The sequence below is a fragment of the Mobula birostris genome, chromosome 9 (assembly GCF_030028105.1).
Source record: "Mobula birostris isolate sMobBir1 chromosome 9, sMobBir1.hap1, whole genome shotgun sequence".
Taxonomy (NCBI): domain Eukaryota; kingdom Metazoa; phylum Chordata; class Chondrichthyes; order Myliobatiformes; family Myliobatidae; genus Mobula; species Mobula birostris.
In genome coordinates, this window is record NC_092378.1 from 140,126,747 (window position 1) to 140,144,334 (window position 17,588).

The 17,588-nt window shown below is 40.4% G+C and overlaps 1 protein-coding gene across 4 annotated transcripts in view; it reads left to right on the forward strand.

The window, feature by feature from the left end:
* The window catches only part of ccdc78 (coiled-coil domain containing 78), a 99,748-nt gene extending 89,902 nt beyond the window's left edge, over window positions 1-9,846 (forward strand). For all 4 annotated transcript variants that reach the window (XM_072269555.1, XM_072269556.1, XM_072269558.1 and 1 more), the window contains 3 exons: window positions 1,552-1,633; window positions 3,808-3,908; window positions 8,225-9,846. In XM_072269555.1, coding sequence (XP_072125656.1) covers window positions 1,552-1,633; window positions 3,808-3,908; window positions 8,225-8,291 — 250 coding nt within the window. In that variant the 3' untranslated portion in view covers window positions 8,292-9,846. The remainder of the gene's footprint in view (window positions 1-1,551; window positions 1,634-3,807; window positions 3,909-8,224) is intronic.
* The last annotated feature ends 7,742 nt before the right edge of the window (window positions 9,847-17,588 follow it).

Genomic DNA, 17,588 nt, shown 5'->3' on the forward strand with positions numbered 1-17,588 from the left:
CTGATTTAAGTGACCAGTTTCAGTGATCGGGATTCAATTCCTGCTGCTGCCTGCAAGGACTTTGCGTGTTCTTTCCGTGGCTGCGTGGGTTTCCTCTGGTTTCATCTCACCTTCCAAAAGACGTGCAGTTACGGTTAGGGTTAGTGAGATGTGGGCATGCTATGTTGGCGCTGGAAGCATGGTGACAGTTGTGGGCTGCCCTCAGAACAATTCTCAGGCTATGTTGGTCGTTGACCAACATTGCATTGCATAGTAGGGGAATTAAGAGTTTTGGGGAAAAGGCAGGTCGATGAGTCCCTGGCTAGATAGTCATGATCTTATTGAATAGCAGAGCAGGCTCAACAAGCCAGATGGCCGACTCCTGCTCCTATTTCTTATGTTCTTATGATGCAAACGACACATTTCACTGTACGTTCAATGTTTCAATGTACATGAAACAAATAAAGCTTATCTTTATATCTTTCATTTATAACTCTGCTGACTGCATCTTTTTTCTGAAGAAATAGCCCTGCCAAGGAGATGTGGCTGGGAGTCTTGCCTCTGCTGTTTGAGTAGGCTGTTAACTGTGAAAATTTACCCTGCATAATAGACTGCACAATCAAACACACAGGCACATGTCCAATAAGCTGGAAAAATGGTCTGCTGGCAAAATGCTCTACACTTTGAATTAGATTGATAAAACAAATAGGCCTTTACCTCTCAAAAGGCAATTGATAAAATGTTGTGAATGTGAAAATATCATTTGAAAATTACATGAAGAGGAGAGGTAATTCTTTCAGAAAATTTAAGAACATGGAAATAGTCAAGGAAATAATTAAATAACTTTTTAAGGAAGCTCAAGCAAAATGCTTCCAGCCAAGAAAAAGTCAGAGCTGCAGAATAGATGCAAAGAAGTAGGATTCACTTTGAGCCAAGTTTGGTACAGCACACGCAAAGTGCTGGAGGAACTCAGCAGGTCAGGGAACATCGATGGAAATGAATAAACAATGGACATTTTCGGCCAAGACCCTTCACCAGGGCTGGAAAGGAATGGGGAAGAAGCCAGAATAAGAAGGTAGGGGAGAGAGTACAAACTAGAATGCGACAGATGAAGCCATGTGGGTTGGGAAGTGGGTGTGAAGTGAGAAGCCGGGAAATGACAGGTGGAAAATGTAAACGATGAAGAAGGGGGAATCTGATCGGAGATGGGAATGGACCATGGGAGGAAGAGGGACCAGAGGGAGGTGATAGGCAGGTGAGAAGAGAAGAGGTAAAAAGTTAGAGAAATCAACTTTCATTCCATCAAGTTGGCTACCCAGACAGAATATAGGGTGTTGCTTCTCCAACCTGCGAGTGGCCTCATCATGGCAGTAGAGTAGGCCATGGACTGAAATATTGGAATAGGAATGGGGATTGGAGTTAAAATGGTTGGCCATCGGGAAATCCTGCACGTTGCAGATGGGGCAGCCATCTGCTTCCTTGAATACAGGCAGTTTGGTGCCGTAATCTTCTGTCATTGTTTTTAGTAAAAAATCAGAAAATCGAATTTACTGTTTTATTGTTAACTTTCAGATTGGAAACTGGTGGCAAATCTGATAATGAAGGCTGGAGTGAACTAAAGAAACAGCTGAGAGAGTTCACGTTTACCACACAGGTCTGGGATGCCGCTCATTGTGGAATGTGTTTGTGTCTCTGAGATATTATAATATCCAATAGTCACCACTTAGAATAGGAATACAAGAAAAATTCTGTTTTCTAATTTTTATGGCCGTCCATTCAATGAGATGCAGTGTCCTGACACGTTCATTCCATTCCTCATCTCTCGGACAATACAATGTGGTTCTGAACTACAATCATGGGTTAAAGCGATTGTCATTTCTACTACAAAAAGCCAGCTCTATTAAGATAAATATTAATTTGTGTCTTTTTAAAAAAAAATAAATACAACATTGGTTGTAGAGAAAGAACACAAAAAGAGGCTTATGTGAAAGCCCATGTATTGATTTTAGTGGAAAGTGCAAGGTCATGTAATTAAATATAATTTTTTTAATTAAGAGAAACAGTACAATAACAGGCCCTTTCAGCCCAATGAGCCTGTGCCATCCAAATGCCATGTAACCAGTTAACCTACTGACCCATAAGAGATAGGAGCAGGGTTATGCTATTCAGCCCATCATGGTCGACCATTCCATCATTGCTGATTTATTATCCCCCTCAAGCTGTACATCTTTGGAGTACGGGAGGAAACTGGAACACCCAGAGGAAACCCACACAGTCACAGGGAGAATGAACAAACTCCTTACAGACAGCAGCAGGAATTGAACCTGGATCGCTAGAGCCGTAATAGCATTACGCTAACCGCCATGCTATAGGGCCACCCCAATTTGCACTTCAGACTGTTACGAGGCTTGTACTATCAATCGTGTGCTAAACTCCTATAATGTTAAATGGGGAATGTTTGTGACAGTAAGGAAGTTACCTTAACAGGAACGTTGCTCTAGCACGGTGTTAATAGGACAAGAGTTTTAGACTGCAGTACCAATTTCATAATTCTCCATCCTGGAAGCAATCAGATGAGTCATGATGCCAGGTAGACCTGACATCAGCATAAACGAAATGGAAGATGAAGTCTTTCCCATGAGTAGGGGGATGAAGTATAGCTAAATTAGAGGCACAGAGATATTTAAAGGGCAATTAAATAGTTTTAGAGTTAAACTTTAAGAGTTCAAAGAAAAACTAATAGACATCACTTGGAGAAGATTATTTTATACACCAATAGCGGCAAATCTCCTTGCTGAAATATATTAAATGGGGATTATTGAATAAATCATACAAGACAGAGGAAATATGATCTCTACAAATCCTATAGAGAGAAAATGAAATGAACATACAAAACCTGAAATCTTTTAAAAGCAGATCACAGAGGCGATCATTGTAGCTGGAGTCAATAGGAGAGCTTAAATCTACAAGATTAAAGTAGTGTCAAGTCAATATGAGCATTAAGCAATCTGAACGATAACTTCTTGAAGGAACAGTATTCCCATTAGTCAACTTGATAAGCAGATCTTTCTCAGAAATAAAAGCTAAGGCAGATTTAAATGACCCAGATTAAAGTTACTTAAATAAATTCATCATTAGAAACAAGGGAGGAAGTTTATAACAATTCTAAAGCAGCAGAACACACTGGGGAGTACCAGCAGATTTCCAGTAAACCAATAGTGCACTGCCAATATTTCAAGATAATAGATACAGATGTAACATTGAAGGCATTAGTCACACTTCTGGTCCGTGGGGTATATAGGGATCAGTACTGGAACCTTAGTTATATGCATTAAAAATCTGGGCATGAATGTAGCAGATGTGATTAGGAAGTTAGCATCTTTCGTGAAAATCACGCACAGCGGTCTCTAGACAATAGTGCGAAAAACAAATAACACACAGTGAGCAGCATTTCTGTGGTCGAAGGTGCCTTGTTAATGAGAGGAGAATGGCCAGACTGGTTCAAGCTGACAGGAAGGCGACAGTAACTCAAATAACCACACATTACAACAGTGATGTACAGAAAAGCATCTCTGAGTGCACAACACATCAAACCTTGAAGTGAATGGGCTACAGCAGCAGATGGCCATGAGCATTCAGAACATGAGGTACCTCCTGCACTTAATAAAGTGGCCCCTGAGTTTAAATGTTAATATTCCGCAAATGAATATAAATAAAAACTGGTTTAACGCTGTTTGCTGTAAGACGTTTTGAATGGGAATAGAAGCCCTGTGCTGAAGCATAGAGTTTGACTACTGTTAATATCTTGACACTGGATTTTACTAATAGGAAGAATTGGAACGTGAGCGCGCTGAGTTGAATTCGCGGGTCATCATTGCAGAGGAGCAGCTGGCTGAGCTGCAGGAATATGTGGACAAGCATCTGGGCAGGTAAAACCAGAATACACAACTTCAGAGATGGAATTGAATGTATTAGCCTTTTACAAAGTTGATGGCGGGGTTCTTAGCAGTGTGGAGGATCTTGGGGTCCAAGTCCATAGATCTCTCAAAGTTGCTGTGCAAGTTGATAAGGTGGTTAAGAGAGCATATGGTGTGTTGTCAGCCTTCATTAGTTACGGGATTGAGTTACACCATAAGATATAGGAGTAGAAGTTGGCCATTTGGCCCATCGAGTCTGCTCTGCCATTCAATCACGGACTGATACAATTCTTCCAGTCAACCCCACTCCCCTGTTTTCACCCCATACCCTTTGATGCCCTGGCTAATCAAGAACCTATCTATCTCTGCCTTAAATACATCCAATGACTTGGCCTCCACAGCTGCTCGTGGCAACAATTTCCACAGATTTACCACCCTCTGACTAAAGTAATTTCTCCACATCTCAGTTCTAAAAGGACGTTCTTCAATCCTGAAGTCATGCCCTCCTGTCCTAAAATCCCCTACCATGGGAAATAACTTTGCCATATCTAATCTGTTCAGGCCTTTTAACAGTTCAAGGACTTTGAGGTAATGTTGCAGCTCTATAAAACTCTGCTTAGACCACACCTGGAGTGATGTGTTCAGTTTTTGTCACTTCATTATAGGAAGGATGTGGAAACTTTTGATGGCATAGGGGAGATTTACGAGAACATTCTCTAGATTAGAGAGCATATCTTAATGAGGAAAAGTTGAGCAAGCTAGGACTTTTTTCTCTGGATTGAGAGAGGATGAGAAGTGACTTCATAAAACTGTATAAAATGATTAAGAGTCATTAGCCAGCACCTGGGTGATAATGGCTAATATAAGAGGAAGAACTTTAAAAGTGAGAGTGGAAAAGTATAGAAGTGATGTCAGAGGTAGTTTTTTTTAAAACATAGAGGTGCATGGAATGTACAGCCAAGTTGGTGGTAGTGTCTTATACATGATGGACATTTAAGAGACTCTTAGATAGGCACATGGATGAAAGAAAAATAGAAAGTTATATGAGAGGTAAGGGGTTAGACTGGTCTTGGAGTAGGTTAAAAGGCTGGAACAACATCACGTGCCAAAAGCCCTTTACTGTGCTGTGGTGTTCAATGTTCTGTCTGTAGATCGATATTTATTTTCCCAATTTTCTCCAATTGTCATATCCCACAAGGTTGTCTTCTGTCTGTTGTGAATGATAATTCCATAAGGCCATAAGATATAGGAGCACAATTAGGCCATTTGGCCCATTGAGTCTGATCCATCATTTCATCATGGCTGATCCAATTCTCCTCTCAGCCCCAATCTCCTGCCTTCTCCCCATATCCCTTCATTCCCTGACCAATCAAGAACCTATCAACTTCTGCCTTAATTATAGTCATAGTCATAGTCATACTTTATTGTTCCCGGGGGAAATTAGTTCATAAAGACCTGGCCTCCATAGCTGCCTGTGGCAAAGAATTTCACAGATTCACCACTCTCTGGCTAAAGAAATTCCTCTTTGTCTCTGTTTTAAAACAACACTCCTTTATTCTGAGGCTGTGTCCTCTAGTCTTAGACTCTCCCACCTTAGGAAACATCCTCTCCACATCCACTCTCTCAAGACCTTTCACCATTCAAGAGGTTTCAATGAGGTCACCTCTCATTCTTCTGAATTCTAGTGAATACAAGCCCAGAGCCATCAAACACTCTTCATATAACAAGCCAGACAATCCTGGAATCATTTTCATGAACCTCTTCTGAGCCCTCTCCAGTTTCAGCACACCCTTTCTAAGATAAGGGGCCCAAACCTGCTCACAATATTCCAAATGGGGCCTCACCACTGCTTTATAAAGTTTCAATATTAAATCCCTGCTTTTATATTCTAGTCCTCTTGAGATGAATGCTAACATTGCATTTGCCTTCCTCACCACTGACTCAGCCTGCAAATTAACCTTTAGGGAATCCTGCACAAGGACTCCCAAGTCCTTTTGCACCTCAGTTTTTTATTTTGCTTTTTCTCTACACTTAGAAAATAAGTCAACTCTTTATTTTCTTCTACCAAAGTGCATGACCATACACCTCCTGACACTGTATTCCATCTGCCATTTCTTTGCCCATTTTCATAATCTAAGTCCTCCTGTATCCTCTCTACTTCCTCCAAACTACCTGCCCCTCCACCTATCTTCATTTCGTCTGCAATTCTGCAACAAAGCCATCAATTGCATCATCTAAGTCATTTACATATAACATGAAAAGAATCAGTCCCAACACAGACCCCTGTGGATCACCACTAGTCACCGGCAGTCAGTCAGAAAAGGCTCCCTTTATTCCCACTCTGTCTCCTGCCGATCAGCCACTGCTTTATCCATGCTAGAATATTTCCTGTAATACTATGTGTTCATAGCTTGTTAACCAGCCTTGTGTGACACCTTGTGAAAAGCCTTCTGAAAATCCAAGTACACAATAACCGATTCTCCTTTGTCTATCCTGTTTGGTAATTCTTCGAAACCTTCCCGCTGGGATATTAGTCCCCCTCCAGTTCAGGTGCAAATGGTCCCTTCTGTACATGTCCCACCTTCTCTGGAAGAGAGCCCAATGATCCAAAAATCTTATGTCCTCCCTCCTATACCAACTCCTTACCCACACATTAAACTGTATAACCTTCCTAGTTCCAGCCTCACTAGCACATGGCATGGGTAGCAACCCTGAGATCACAACCCTGGAGGCCCTGCCCTTTAACTTAGCACCAAACTCCCTGAAGTCCCTGTGCAGAACCTCGCCATTCATCCTACCTATGTCATTGGTACCTACATGGACCACGGCTTTTGGATGTTCACCTTCCCACTTAAGAATACTACGGACTTAATCCAAGATACTCCCCGCAGTATAAAAAAAATATGAGAAATATAACCATTCAAGTATAAAATCTAAAGCATGTATAAATGAGATGTAAATCTGAAAAAAATAGTATTTAATCATAGTTATCCTGATGATGAATGAGATGAGGGAAGGGATTTCTGATAACCAATCTGAAGAAGGTAAGGACACTGGAGGTTCTATAAAGGTCACAGTGCTGTCATTCAGACAACTGACAACGACTCTTTATAACCCAGAATTGTGGATTTGCCCTGAGGTTAATAAAAACATGACAAGATGCAAATTATTTCTGTAGTTTTCTTCCAAGAAAGTGAATACAAACTTACAGACTGTGGTGGTCACAACCCAATCCGTCACAAGTAAAGCACACTTCACCAATGCTCCTTCACATGGCCACTGCTGCAAGAAAGCAGCATTCATCATCAAAGGCCCCCACCATTCCCTTTCCTCACTACTATCATTGCGCCTGAGGTACAGAAACCTTGGGTTCCTTGAAAGGGAATAAACAGTTGACATTTTGGATCAAAATTCTTCATCAGTCCTGAAGGAGGGACTCAGCCCAAAATGCTAACTGTTTATTTCTCTATGTAGATGCTGCCTGACCTGCTGAGTTCCTCTAGCATTTTGTGTAAGACCATAAGACATAGGAGCAGAATTAGGCCATTTGGCCCATCGAGTCTGCTCCACCATTCAAGCATGGCTGATCCTTTTTTTTTCTCCACCTCAACCCCATTTCTCAGCCTTCTCTCCATAACCGTTGATGCCATGTCCAATCAAGAACCTATCAATCTTTGCCTTAAGTACACCCAACGACCTGGCCTCCACAGCTGCACGTGGCAACAAATCCCACAAATTCACCACCCTCTGGCTAAAGGAATTTCTCCACATCTGTTTTGAATGGATGCCCCTCTATGCTGAGGCTGTGCCCTCTTGTCCTAGACTCTCCCACCACGGGAAACATCCTTTCCATATCTGCTCTGTCTAGGCCTTTCAACATTCAAAAGGTTTCAATGAGATCCCCCCCACCATCCTTCTGAATTCCAGCAAGCACAGACCCAGAGCCAACAAATGATAACCCTTTCATTCCTGGAATCATCCTTGTAAACCCCCTCTGGACCCTCTCCAATGCCAGCATATCCCTTCTAAGATGAGGAGGCCAGAACTGTACACAATACTCATTGTATGTCTTGATCTGGATTTCCAGCATCTGCATAATCGCTTGTTTTTATGATTAACTATAAAGGGTGATGCAAAAATCATTTAGGTCTATCCTGTCAACTCTTCTGTATTTCCAGGTTGGATCTACTTCTAGATAAAGAAAGCTGTAAAAAGATCTTTAATAAGTGTATTATGTAATGCCATGCATTTTTTACTCTCAGCCTGTACTGTGCCCACGTTATTATTGAAATTGCAAAATTAACCTTTTTTTAAAAAATTAATTTCAGGTACAAGCAGGAAATTACTCGCCTCAGAAAACTTGTTGGAAATGAAGAATCAAGAGGTCAACGCTAAGAACCTCCACAGAAATCACACCAGAACCTCAGATATGAAAAATAGTAAAGTAACTCCTAATGTTGTCAGCAATTTTCTGAATGGTTATTTCAAGGCACTGGAAATATTAGGATTAGTGAATTTACATAGTAATGCAATTATCATGGCATTGTTATAAAATAAGATTAATACTTCCTACCCATAGACTACCCATTAATAAGTTCCCACAGACTTACAAACAAATTGACCATATATAGGCACAGAGAAAGCCATTCAGGAACACAGGCCGATTGTATGTACACTTAGTGGCCACTTTATTAGATACAGGAGGTACCTAACAAAGTGCCACTAGGTGTATTCCTGTATGTTCATGGTCTTCTTCTGCTGTAGCCCATGTGCTTCAAGGTTCAATGTGTTTTGTGTTCAGAGATGCTCCTCTGCCCACCGCTGTTATAGTGCATAGTTATTTGAGTTACTGTTAAAGTCCTGTCAGCTTGAACTAGTCTGGCCATTCTCCTCTGATCTCTCTCATTAATGAGGTGATTTTGCCCTTAGAACTGCCGCTCACTGGATGGTGTTTTTTTTCCCCATACCATTCTCTCTAAACTAGACACTGCTGATCTCCTGTTTCAGAGATTCTCAAGCTACCCTGTCTGGCACCTACAACCATTCCACAGTCAAAGTCACTTAGATCACATTTCTTCCCTATTCTGATGTTTAGTCTGAACAACTGAACCTCTTGACCTTGTCTGCATGCTTTTATGCATTAAGTAGCTGCCACATGATTGGATGATTAGATATTTGCATTAATGAGATGTACGGGTGGTTACTGAGTGTATATCATAATTGTACTTACCAAATTTGTTTCCTTAAGCCTTAATCTTCTTACCTCTCAAAATGCTATCAATCTCATTTCTGAAATGTTCAATTAATCCCCAGCGTCTTCAACTTTCTCAGAAGAGAGTTTTCCAGAGGCATTCCCAATGCTTTTTATCACTTCTGAATCGGTATGGTTCACTTCTTAATTGGTTTGATTGGTGTGGTATGGATTGGACTCATTTTTAGAAGGCCCTGCAGTTCATGTTATATGTGTTTCTGGTTTCCGGTTACATCTTTTATATTGCTATTTTCCCCATGATTTTGATCAGGACACTTTGTCGCAGACTGGTTCTGCGGCCTACATTTAATGAATGACAAGCGCTAAATTGAACTGAACAGAACTACACTGAACATTCCTAGACTACTTCAAGAACTCTGCAGTTTGATGTTTAATATTCTGGGTGTTATCCACTCATTTGTTGCTGTTTGTTCTTTTTATTGTACATTGGGTGTTTGATGGTTTCTTTGACCAGGTTCCATGGTGTTTCTTTGTTTTGTGGCTGCCTGTGGGAAAAGAAATCTCAGGGTTGTATACTGCATACATACTTTGACAATGAATGAGCTTTGAATATTTGCACTTTGATTAGTCCCACATTTACAGATGGTGATGCAGGATTCTGAACATATTGAATGATGAGTTGTACTTAATCTCCTTTGTTAAAGTCAGTCATTTAAAAAGCACCTTTGGAGTATTTAAAAAGCATTCGTTAAAAGATAATGTCTGAATTAAATGATTTCTTTCTGAAATGTATTATCAAATTAAGCCTTTATTCAGCTTGATGCATTTTTCTGCCTCACTGCCTTTAACAAGTTTACATTCAGAATAATAGACAACTTGAAGTCATTACGGCATTGCAGACATCTTGAATGGTTCACACTGAGTCGCAAGATACAAGCAATTTATGCTCGATTCCAGAATGAAATCAATCCATTCTTCTCTGTCATATCCCAACAAATTGAGGCTATTTCATAATTATTTTAGTTCATTTTTGGTGGATATTAACATTATACAACAATGCTAATTTATCCAATTAAGGAATAATTATATTGAATTTTTCAATTCTATAACTGACTCAAGGGTATAGTATAACATGTGTCATATAATTAATAGATTGCAAAAGCAATTACAGTTGCTATTGTGCTAGGTTTTTCTCCTGAATACAAAAATTTGAAGACATCTTTTTGTCCTTGTTTCCTACCTCAAGAAGTCAATGCCTGGAGCTCAGGTGTTTTATAAGATTGCTGATAATCAACAGAAAATGTGTTGTAGCCATTAGCTGGTAAGAATTGATCACTGACTGGGAGAATTAGTTTGTATAATCAAGTTTGTAGTAATATTTAAATATGCAATTGGAATTGGTTTATGATTGTCACATGTAATGAGACAGAGTGGAAAGCTTAGTCTTGTATAATGTTCATACAGTACATCATTACACAGTGCATTGAGGTAGTACAAGGTAAAACAATTACAGAATGCAGAATGAAGTGTAACAGCTACAGAGAAAGTGCCGTGCATGTAAAGCAATATAGTGCAAGATCATAACAAAGTAGATCAAATCAAGGAACCATTCAATAGTCTTATCACAGCGGGGCAGAAGCTGTTCTCTGGCCTGATGGAATGTGCTTTCAGGCTTTTGTATGATTAGCCCAATGGAAGGGGGGAGAAGGGAGAATGTCTGGGGTGGATGGGGACTTTGATTGTGCTGGCTGCTTTACTGAGTCCACAGAGGGGAGATTGGTCTCCATGATGTGCTGAGCTGTATCCACAACTCTGCAATTTATTATATTTATTTAGAGCAGAGCAATGTCAAGCCATTATACATCTATGGTGTGTCTTTAAAAAGTAGTAAGGGTCAATGAGAGCATGCCATATTTCTTTAGCCTCCTGCGGAAGTAGAGGCATTGGAGAGCTTTCTTGGTTGCAGCGTCTACATAGTTGGACCAGGGGAGGGTGAAGCAAAGCATTCTATTTTGACCTTCTCCACTTCCAAGTACCTGCCTTTTCCAGAGTTTCCTGAGCATTGGGCTTCATGTGGGAATGCAATTTCCATACTAACCTGCACCCCGAGTGCCCGTAGGACTTAAAGCTAACTCTACCACTCATCTTAAATTAGAGTGCTTTCCAGCTGCGATGGAGGTGAGAGGCAATTTATATTCTCACCTATCTCAAAGATCAAGTTTTCTTCCAGTTCTCCTCCTTTGACTCCATGCTTATTCCCTGGTCCAGTCCCCTAACCAATTATGTTTATAGTGACAGTTCTGATGCCCTCTATCACTTTAACGGTTTCCAATTCCTAATCTTTATCACAGATTGTTTGTATCTCCAACCTACATCAGGATGGTTTGACACCCCTCTCTTTCTTCCATCTACAGAGGCCCAACAAGTTCCCTTCCACCAACACATGCATTCCATGCCCTGAACCTGTTCTCACATTGAATAACTCCTACTTCACCTTTGGTAGCGCAATCACTTTACAATGCCTGCAATCGCTGATTGGGGTTCAATTCCAGCCACTGCATGTAAAGAGTTTGTACATTCTCCCCATGACCGTGTAGCATTCCACTCGGTGCTCCAGTTTTCTCCCAAATCCAAAGATCTATGGTTAGGGTTAGTGAGTTGTGGGCATGCTATGCTGATGATACTTGTTTGTGTCCCAACACGATCCTCGGGTTGTTGATGCAAAACAACCCATTCCATGGCATACTTCGATGTACATGTGAGAATAATCTTTATCATACACTTTCTCGAGATTAAAGGTTTCGTCATGGGACCGTGCATGGGCCCAAGCTGTGACTGTCTTCCAGTAAGATATGATGAGCATCTTCTCTTTGGTCCTGCTGCAGTATTCTTCCATTCATTACCTGTGTATCAGTGCTGCTTCCTGCATTTGTATCAAACCCCAAAATTTCATGACTTTTTATGCATTTCTACGTAGCTCTCTCCATGAAATCAATCTGACTCTTCTCTTCCTCTTTTGCCATTATTATCTGACCCAGAGAATCTTCTGCCATTGTCCTGGTCAATGCAATGATAGAGTTCTCTTACTTGTTACTTTCCACTCTACCAGCTCCACATTCAATGGATCATATTCCACAGTTTCTATCAGTTCTAACAAGATTCCACCACCAGACACACACTGTAACATCCTGCTGAGCACTGGTGCCCCTCGACGTTGTGTGCTCAATCCGCTGCTCATGATTGCACTGCCCGATTTAGCTCATGTCAGCTGCTGATACTGTAGTGGTTGTCCTCATCAGCAACAGTGATGAGCTGGCATACAGATAAGGCTTGTCAAGTAGTGTGAGAACAACAGTCTGAGTCTCAACATGGATACTTACCACCCATCCTACAATTTCTATGACCCACTATCATCAAAAAGGAGGTACAGAGCATCAGGACTAGGACTGTAACAGCTTCTGCCCCCAGGCTGTGAGACTAATAAATACCCTGCCACCACCGAGGTCTCATCAGTAGGACAGTGAGATGTTTACTGTTTATCTGCGCTGCACTTTACTATGAGCATTTTGAATTATATTCTATTAACTTAATTATAATATTTTGGTTTGTGGGCTGTGTGTGATATGTGTTGTGTGGGTGCACCGTGGTCTGGAGGAACGTGGTTTCGTTGGTTGTATGTACAGTCAGATGACAATAACCTTGATCTCCCCATTTCAGCATTTTGCAGGGACCATTTTTTTTGTGATTTCTTAAATCAATCTTGTCTTCATCCGTCACTCCCACTTTCATAGTACTTTCTCGAGCAACCGCAAGAGGTACAACACCAGCTCTTTCATTCATCTCTTTCCACCATTCAAGGATTCAGTCTTTCAAGCAAAGTGACAATGGACTTGCACTTTTTCCAAGCCAGTGTACTGCATTTGGTACTTACAACGCAGTCTCCTCTGCACTGGAGAAACCAAATGGTAATAGGTGACCATTCAGTGCAGCAACTTTCATTCTGTCTGCAGAGGTGACCCTGATCTTCCAGTTATTTGCACTTTAACTCTCATCTGTCTTCCACTCTGACCCATCTGGTCATGGTCCTCTGCACTATTCTGATGGAAGCCCATTGTAAACTCAAGCAAAAGCATTATCATGGTCCATCTAGACCACTTGACAACACTGAGATTCAAATTCATTTATTTATCACATGTACATCGAAACAAACAGCAAAATGTGTCATTTGCATTAACTAACACAACCAAAAGATATGCTTTGGGCAAACCTGCAAATGTCACCACACAGCTAAAATGCCATGCCAATAAGTCAGAACTACACAAGCAACAAAAATAAGACGGCAAAACAAGCTTCTTCCTTCCCTCTCACACACAGAGGATAGGCTGCTTCAGGGTCTCCAACCTCCAGTTCTTGGCCTGGAGTCTCAGTTGTCAGGCCTCCGACTGCCAGACACGCCAACTTAGGGCCAGTCTTAGCCTTAAATACACCCAATGGCTTGGCCTCCAAAGCCTTCTACATTTCTATTCCTTCTACATTCTTCTTTTGAGTTAAACTATAATGGTCTCCAATTATGATGCCAGCCTCCTATAAATTGTGTCCAGTCCATCAGGATTCAATATCTCAGTTACAAATTAAATTAGTTTAGATAACTATCAAAACTGGCCAATTCTGCTGAATGGTTATCCAATTGTAAATTAATACAGAATCTCACTTTCTACAGACACTGTCTGATCTGCTGGGCATTCTCCTTTGTCCTCAGTTCACTGCACCATCTCTGTGCATTTCACAGCTAATGTATGCCCCATTTTTATCTCTGTTCCCTTATCAATGTACGTAGCAATGTATCACTACAGCAACTCCCACCTCACCCTTTCAGAGATATTTCCTATGTCCTATCCATTTCCCTCCCACCCTTGCAAAATTAACTTTTCTTACTTTGCCAGTTCTGATGAAGGGTCTTCAGTCTCCTTCTTATTTCACAGATTCTGACTAACCTGTTAGGCATTTCCAGCACCTTCTATTTTTACTGCATATTGGAATGTCTTTAAGTTTTCTGGATCTTTACTAACTGGGCAATGTATGCTGCAATCATCAGCCTTTCCAATATTTACTGTCTTGCACTTTTATGATCATCTATAACTGCTAATGGAATTTGTTCACTCTTTTATAAATTGCATACAAGCCTGATGTGGGATGTGATTTATCCACTGAATTTTGCAGTCGGTGCTTTAACTTATCATTTCTGCCTCCTTCCACCCAAAAATTTATACCACTGCAGAATTACAGTGATGTCGCCTCCACAAATGTTTAATGATTGTTATCCATTCCACTTGATGAAAAATATTTCTCACCCTCCTTAATCCTTCTCACTATGTGAGTTAATCCAACTCTACTTTAGTCGACAGTACCAGTGACACAAGTCAAGATTCTCTTTAGCAACACACTCAAAATGCTGGGGGAATTGAGCAGGTCAAGCAGCATCTATGGAAAAGAATAAACAGTCGCCGTTTCAGGCTGAGACCTTTCATGAGTCTTGAAGAAGAGTGTCAGCCCAAAACGTCAACTGTTTACTCTTCTCCATAGATGCTGTCTGTCCCGCTGAGTTCCTCCAGCATGTTGTGTGTGTTGCTTCGGATCTCCAGCAACTGCAGATTTTCCCTTAAGATTCTCTTTACATTTCTTCCTTGTTAAGCAGCCAGCACAATCAAAGACCCTAATCAACCCAGCACCCTTTCTTTTCTCCTCTTCCCCCATCAGTCAGAAGATACTAAAGCCCGAAAGTATGCATCACCGGCTCCAGGACAGCTTCTATTCTGCTGTTATATATAGGACTGTATAGGCCTGCAACTAACTGGGTCTTCAACTGGCTGTGAACTCACTTTCGTGAACTTCAGTTCTGAAGGTTATTTGCTTACTTTTATTGTTTAAACGAAGTTATTTGCAAGATTTACAGAAAGTCCTCAGTTACTCACCTAGCCTTCTTCCATAGTATTTCCCAAATCACATATCTACTGCAAGGTCAACAAGAACGTGACAACACGACAAACTGCAAGTTTACTCTCAAGTTGCTCAGATTTCTAACTAGGAAGCGCATCATCTAGCAACTCCCTCCCAAAAGCAATTTTTGGAGTATCGTCATCAGAAAGACTGTGGCAGTTCAAGACAGCAGCTCATTACCAATTTCTCAAGGACAATCAAGTGGGCAAAAAATGTAGATCATTCCAGTAACTTTCCATTCTTGATGAAATGAATAGAAATGCAAGTAAAAAGCCAGAATCAACTGTAATGAATAAAAAATTACATCTCCCTGTACAACTAGAATGCTATCATTGTCAAAATTAACATGAAATAAAAAGTGCAAAACATTTTGAATAAAATGAGAAGTTGAGATCATAGCAATGAGGAAATGTTAAATAACTGTTGCAATAGTTCCAGAAACAACAGAACACAGACCAAAGTGTCGTGAATTATGAATCCTCAGGTCAGATTTTAAGAATAATAATACCAAAGGTCAGCAAAAGGAATGACAGAGAAACTCAGATACTGAAAATTATGACAGTGGCAGAAAAAGTTTAGAAAGGCAGAAAGTAAGCAGTCTTATTGAATTTATATCCCACATACTTACACACTAACATGGCAATAACTGAAATAATTTGATTGAGGTATGACGATAGTTATTAGCATATGAGGAGTATTTGATGGCTCTGAGACTGTTTAGAATAACTTGGGGGGGGTGAGGCGCGAAATCTCACTGAAACCTACCAAATATTAAAAGACCTAGGCAGAATGGATGTTTCCAGTAGTGTGAGAGTCTAGGACCAGAGGGCACAGATTCAGGATAGAACGATGTTGTGGGGAGGAATTTCTTCAGCCAGAGGGTGGTGAATGTGTCGAATTCATTGCCACAGACTGTTGTGGAGACCAAGTCATTAGGTATGTTTATTTAAAGTGCTGGTTAATAGGTTCTTGATTAGTAAGGGCATCAAACTTTACAGGGAGAAGGCAGAGGAATGGGGCTGAGAGGGAAAATAAATCAGCCATGCTTGAATCGCAGAACAGACTCAATGGCTGAATGGTCTAACTCAGCTCCTATGTCCTACGGTGTAATAATTCCAACAAGAGCAAAAACTATGATTCTTTAACCTTTCCAATAAAAAGTTACACTAGGGAAATAGACAATAACTCAAAATATTCTTCAATGAAAGAGAAATTGGCAAGATGAACAATAAATAGACCACAATGAATTTTTCTTAATCAAACAACATAAACCTACAATAAAATAATCTAACAAATACTTAACAATTACAGTCAAAGTTTGAAAATACATTAAAATAATAAAAGCCAAAGTAGAGGTAAAACCAACATTGTAAATAAAAGACACCAGGTTTTATAGACAAGGCAGCCACTGAAGATATAATAGAACTAGAGAGAGGATTTTCATCAAATCCTGATGAAAAGTATTGGCCCAAAACATTGCCTGCTTTTTCTTGCATTCCAGCCTTTCCTTCTGACTTAAACCCTAACAACCCCGGAGATTTTAAACAAGATCCCATGTTCTAAAGTCAAGACAGAAAGCAGAAAAGTACTTAAAATATTACTAACTGGAGGCCAATAGGCTGTGTGGTGCATTATATATTAGAAATCTGATGAAATCATTATATATCAGCACCAGACATCAACTACAGCCACAACAACTATACTTGGATGTAATGGAAACATATCAATACTCAAGCCATGATGATGATGATGATGATACCAGTGCAGGTCTTCCAATACAGTGGGCCAAAAGGAGATACTGAATGGGCTGCCACGATCGGACTGAATAACAATTTCTCTCAAATTAATTGTGTACATCGACACATCCAAGAACAGGGGGAAAAATACTGATGTGAAAATTACCTTTAGAACAAAAAGCCCGCAAGGTTGTGCCACTTTTTCCCTTAGTGTTCACTATTACCAAGAATATTTTACCCTACTACCTGGAAACAAATGGGTCAAACAACTTTTCATAGGTTACTTCAATGATTCCATGTCTCTAAGTTCAGAAGATCAAACTAAATAACATGTCAGAAAGACTGAAAGATAAGATCTGTATGTAAAATTGATTATTGAGTGACCAGTGGAAATCTAATTATACCCTTCAAAAAATGAGTAAGAGACTGCAAGAGACAAGTCATTCTGGGGCATGGTTAAGTTAAAGATTCAAGAATCAAGTTTAGTTACAGGAAATGTGTTATTTGTGTTAACCAACACACCCGGGGTGAGCTGGGGAGCAGCTGACGGTGTTGCCACACATTCCGGTGCCAACATAGAATGCCCACAATGCTCGGCAGAACACCACATAACAAACAACAAAACAAAAGCAGCAAAAAAAAAAACGAGAAAATTTGCAGATGCTGGAAATCCAAGCAACACGCATAAAATGCTGGAGGAACTCAGCAGGTCAGGTAGTATCTATGGAAAAGAGTACAGACATCATT